The sequence below is a fragment of the Oncorhynchus gorbuscha genome, linkage group LG02 (genome assembly GCF_021184085.1).
Source record: "Oncorhynchus gorbuscha isolate QuinsamMale2020 ecotype Even-year linkage group LG02, OgorEven_v1.0, whole genome shotgun sequence".
NCBI lineage: Eukaryota > Metazoa > Chordata > Actinopteri > Salmoniformes > Salmonidae > Oncorhynchus > Oncorhynchus gorbuscha.
Window position 1 is genome coordinate 57,088,435 of NC_060174.1, and position 6,000 is coordinate 57,094,434.

The 6,000-nt window shown below is 41.7% G+C and overlaps 1 protein-coding gene across 2 annotated transcripts in view; it reads left to right on the forward strand.

Moving 5' to 3' along the window:
- The window catches only part of spns2 (spinster homolog 2 (Drosophila)), a 166,248-nt gene extending 160,729 nt beyond the window's left edge, over window positions 1–5,519 (forward strand). For both annotated transcript variants that reach the window (XM_046314045.1, XM_046314037.1), the window contains exon 13: window positions 2,227–5,519. Coding sequence is in view for 1 of the 2 variants with exons in the window: in XM_046314037.1 (XP_046169993.1) it covers window positions 2,227–2,235 (9 nt within the window). In the remaining variant the exon portion in view is untranslated. The remainder of the gene's footprint in view (window positions 1–2,226) is intronic.
- Window positions 5,520–6,000: the final 481 nt, after the last annotated feature.

A 6,000-nucleotide genomic window follows, 5' to 3' on the forward strand; every position in this document is an offset into this window, starting at 1 on the left:
TGAGGTCATTGAAGTTTATTACCACTTTTTCTGTGCTAAACTATGTAGAATATTGGCTTGTTGGAAACTACAACACCCCTACTACATCGGGCTAGAATCGATTTATCGCTAGAGAAGCTGCACGTTGAGCTCCGAAAAAACCTGAACAAAATGGAATTCAAGTAATTGAAGCGACATCGGTCAATTAGTTGTTTACACCGACAGCTAGCGCTTGATAACCCACAGAAGAATACATGTTATAAACTGTCAACATTTCACTGTTAGATTTGACAGCAGGATGTTTTCTCAGCATTCGCTCTCCCATTTCCAACTTGTGGTTGACCATTCATTCAGGTGGTCCATTTTTCAATGCAGCTCCAAACGTCCCCTCTATTCAAACCTGTTTTTGCAGCTGGAGACAGTGAATCCAGACTATATATTTTTCTCCATTCAACAAAAGCCTTGAGTACTCAACAGGGTTCTACTAGTTGGGTTTAGGATCCAGAGGGTACAGAGAGAGGCATAACTACAGACCACACATACCGTAGTAGTAGTACACCCACCCCAGTGTGGTCTACCCTCCATCGGGCACCAGACCAGACATGAGGCCAGGGAAGGGGCTCTTCCTTCCAGTTAATGTGGGGGTGGGTAGGTGAATTTGATCCACATTTCTGCCCTCCTAGACTCTTGTTGACACTGTTAAATGTAGCAGCAAAAGAGAAGCCAGCACATGCACAAGATTTGGTTCTGTGTGCCAAGATACTGCCCTCCTAGTGTGCCTTTTCATAATGTGTCTATCTGTCCTCATGACTACCAAGCTGTTTTGTGGGTCTAAGTAGTGCAGCCTATCCATTCTGCCCAGGCAAGCCAACCCTGGTATTGTAGCCAGTCAAGCCTAGCTAAACCATGCTGGGTATATGCAAACTATGCATGTAGCCAGCCAAGTCAAGGCATTCTGTGTCTATTTGCTGCCTCCCAACCTCCCTTTGTCATGATTTGCAGCCTCCCTCCTGAGCAACACCCCCTCCAATTGGTTTGATTGCATTTTTGGGGCAGCACTCAGGCTGATCCTGGTCACTTCCCCCAATGTTAACCAAAAGAGCTTTGGAGAAGGTGCTAGTTCTGGAATACTGCTATAGAATTCCACCACTCCAGACATGCTTCAGTAAGGCTGTGTCTAACAGAGGAGGTTGGTGGCACATTCATTGGTGAGAACAGTTTCCATGTGTTTGATGCCATTCCATTCCAGCCACTATTATGAGCCATCCTCCCCTCAGCAGCCTCCACTGGTGTCTAATGCAAACATATCTTACACCTGCTAGTCTGCCAGTATCAGTTTTCAAAGCATCCTTTCTTTCCAGGGGAATGTTATTGCCAACCTCTTATTGTGTAAGACAATCATTGGAAATAATGACCATAATAAAGCTGCAATTCTGACTAAGAGTTTTTGGCTTTGTGGCACACACACACACAAACACATTGTTCTCTGAAATCCTATAATCTTGCAGCGTTTAAGGTAATTACTCTTGTTGTGGATGGGAGGCTGGTGGTATTATGAGGGAGAAACAGTGGAACAACAACCAGCCACGCCCCCCCCTGCTCTAATCCTATTGTAGTTCTCAGCAGAGCGCTGGAGCATCCACACACACACTTCTCTAATTTAGTACGGAGGGAGGGAACAACAACAACAAACATTTTGGCTGAGTGAGACAGGTGTTATATCCCCCAATACATCTGTTTCAGTGCAGTAGGTTTAAAGGTGTCGATGTGGCACAAGTTGAGGGAGTAAACACAAACATGCGTGTTCATGTTTTAGCGTAGACTGTGAAGAGATCTATCAGCTGGTTATCTGTTCCCAAGTGTGGCCATGTTTTGGTGTGAAGGAGAGGTCCATTATTGCTGGATCATTCCCAGCGGGCAGCGAGTGTATCAGAGTAGAGCCAGGCTGAACCAGAGCCAGGCAGAGCCACCAGACAGTGTTTGTGGTGTTTAGGTTTGTTTGGAGTGGAGAGGAGTAGTGTGGAGCTCCATAGCTCCATAGCTGCTCCCAGTGGGGTTGGTGTATCGGAGCAGAGCCAGGCCGACCCAGAGCCAGGCAGAGCAGAGCCACCAGACAGATGGCCGAGCCGAGGAGCACTGGAGCACTAATTACATGGGAACATCCTGTGGGGAAGCCAGAGCCTAACCACACTCTCCATTTCCTCTTCTCTCTCTCTTTTCTGTCTCTCTCTTTCTTTGTCTCTCCAGGTCTCCTGAGGAGGGGCCGTCCTTGGGAGGAAGCAGAGGCTCTGCATGCTGCGCTGAACGAGGGGAGGATGAAAGAGGGAGAGAGGGGCAGCTGATCCAAGTCTTCTTTACCCAAGCCATCCACCTTTAACTTCTTCATCCTCTTCATCACCACCCTCATCATCACTTTTCTTATTCAACATGTTAGGTGGAGGCTGTTACTGTTTATAACTGGAAAGAGGAAGCGCTTTGTTTAACCCTATAGAATCCTCAGTCACACCACTCCATGGACTGGCCAATCACACAAAGCAGTGGACTGAAGCCAGCCAATTGGCTCGGCAGCTGATGGCCTCTGACCTTTTCGGGTTGTCTACTAAGAGCGAGTCACAGAACCACCTGGCCCCTCCCCCAGTGCTATACTACTGAATGCTGAACATGGACCTGCCCTATCTGTCTGTCCGTCCATCTGTCTGTATGTCTGTCTGTCACATGGCCTGTCAATCTGCACCAAGAGCAATATCATGACATTCCACCACACAGAGGTTCCTTTACTGACTGCCGTCACTATAACAACCATCAAAACCAGGAAGTCACTTAAAGGCCAAAAAATGTATAAATAGTGAACAAAGTCAGTGACCCCATTTCTCTCTCTCCATCCACCATGACAGTCAGGTCTAATGATCCATCCAGCCAGCCTTAAGACTTTGAGCTTATACATTAATCACACACAGTGCAGGCAGGTTTCTTATTTTCTTTTCATCCCCCCCGTCCATGTTATATTTTGTTTCTAAGTCTTTTTTAGCACTTATATTAAAACAGTGCCGGCCACACCGTACCATACTCAGTAAGTGATCAAAGATGATTTTATTCTACCCTGTGATGTTGGATATGAAACTGGAGGTTATTCTTGATTGCCTATGATTGTTTCAGTAGGCTTAAGGTGAGACCTCCCCAGCTAATTGATGAAAGGACACTGGAGTAGTACATGTTTTATAGTTATTCTAATGTAAATGTTTTTTTGTTTTTTTTAAATATGTAAATGCTCCATTTGAACCTATAGAAGCAGTTTTGAAGGGGTGAACGATATACTTGTTTTTACCCTGCTTTTAAGGGAGCAATGCATTCTATACAGTGGGAGAAGTAGCCTAGCATGCATTGGCCCTATCTGTGAACAATGTTCCTTTTAACCAAATTTATCTCAGATGGTTGGATTTGAGGTTCCGGACTGGATACACCACCCACGTTGAAAGAGAGTGACAGTGGCACCTTTTAATGGTGGATTAAGATTCACTATCCCCAACCAGTCACAATAGCTGTCTTTGTGCACACACAGGGATTATTTTACCCCTTGTGGATATCCCATTCCTGGAGTTGAGGAAAGAAAAGGACCCTTAAAAGAGGGAGCCTCAGTCGGTTGTAGTCATAAGTTAATTAGCCACAGAAATCAAACCCTTTGAAAGGCATCATATTGCCCAGGTTAAATTGGAGGAGTTTTTACCCTTATTCACCCTCAAATGGGGACTAGGAGTTGTGGCATTGGAAAAAAAGCACTGCTTTCATAGGATACAGAAGAAAATATGTTTGTATCTCTGATTCACTACATACACAATGGAGATTATTCTTTACTGCCTATGTCATATACTAATGGACCATTCTATGCATCAGTTTGGGCATCATATTTGACAGTTTATGCAATATCATGCAATCTACTCTAACATAATATGTCAGAGGAAGACAATAATCATTTTTAGGATGAATTCTGTACTTTACAACGCAACGAAAGCAACTTTTCTCCAACACACAACTCTACAGAAGGAATATGTGGTTTCATATTTTCTATTGAAAGGAAAGCACCTTGTAGAACTTGATGTGAAAATGTGTGGAAATTTTTTTGATAGATTGAATTCATTGGATAGGCTTTGAAATGATTATTGTGTAGTAACGTATGGGTCTGACTCATCTTGGCTTGGTGTGTGTGTGGGGGGGGGGGGCGTGGGATGATGGATGTGTCTCTATTGCCAGTTAATTTGTCTCAGCTTCCCTCGCTAGATCTGTGACCCAAATGTTACCCTATCAAGTCCACTACTTTTTACCTAGGCCCGTATGGCTCTGATCAAAGGTAGTGCACTATATAGGGTAATATTTCAGAAGCAGACATAAACTGTGAGGAGGAGAGCTCTCTGAATGTGATTCTATCCAACCTGATGTGTTTACTAAGCAGCAGCATCTTAATCAAGTTTCTTATCTTTCTTTCCTTTCTTTTATGGACTTTCTTTTTATACAAATTAGTTTTATATATGACTGCAATAGAGATATATAGCTATATTATGCAGTGATTTTAATATATTGTAAATGATGGCTTGGATGCAATGTATTTATTTGTTTGTTAATGAAGATTGAAGAATAATCTGTAAAGGGAAATTGATGTTTTAAGTATATTCTTAAGTATACACTTTGTCTCTTTGGGTTAAGAAAGGCTCCTACGTATACATTCATCATATTGTATTGCAATGAAACAACACAATACCTTTTTACATCACTGAGAATCCTTGTGTTTACTGTGATCATGAATTGGATATCACACACACACACACACGCAAACGCACAGACACACACAAACACATACACAGGGAACTGCATCGTTAACCGTTTTATAACCAAAGTATTGTTCTATGCTCTATTGCTCAATGCTTCATTTTGTATTTTCAAGTGTCACTTCTTTTTCTAGACCAACAAATCAAAGTATTTTGCACGTTAATTTTCATTTGATTTTGAGAAGGTGATATTCAGGGATTTATTTGTAACCCTTAGCCCATAACTGGCATGTTGTTCTAGAATCCACTTCACACATTCTATAGAACTCTGTAGAACACTCTCCCACAGAGCACAGAACACTTTCATTTACATTTACATGCTGGCATTCTGTCTTAGAACAACAGTAGAGGGGCACATTGTTTTGTTTGGATGGGTTATGAATAGAGGTTCACACAATTCCAAATTTACATAATTTAGATAAAATATCCTTTAGAAGTAAAAACATAATTTGTATGGAGTAATTCTATTTGAATAATCACAGGAGTGATGTATTGAGAATGTGCTCTTTCTTGTCATACAAGAATCATGTAAAAAGAGGCCTATTTCTGATATTGAGCAGAAAAGAGGTTATTTTTATTTTTAGAATAACTGTGTTAAAAATAAGTGAAAAAGAAAATACAAGCGATCAGCAAAATTATTCTAGAACTTAACTGTGACACTCCCTCAGGGGGTGATATGAAATGTACACCTATATGTAAATGATCAAATAAACGTATTTAATCAAAGTGTATCACAGCGTCATCATTTGCATCTGATTCTCGTGTTTCCTTCTTTTAATTTTTTTAATCTTTGAAGATATATTTTATCTTTCAAAATATCTTTGACTGTGAAGGCAGATGACAAACAATAACAGTATCACCATTAAGAATCAGTTGAATCACATGAGTTGACTAGTCATTTCTCTTTTGAAGTAGTCAAATTAGATTACGTGGCACCATTTAGTTTGAGCCAACATTCAGAACAGAGCCCAGAACCCTTTAAAAGCTCCCTCACACAGTTGTGTATCTAGAAACACACACCAGACAAGGAAGAGTGGACGGCCAGTACACCTGAAAGGAAGGTAAATGCATAGGCTCATTTAGAAAGGACCACAGGAAGGGGAGTGGGCCAAGGAACCTATTTTGCTATGGGGCAATTTTTTTCCTCTCTTTTCAGTGGGAGACAGACTCACAAAGGCTTGATTTTAATCATGGCCAAATA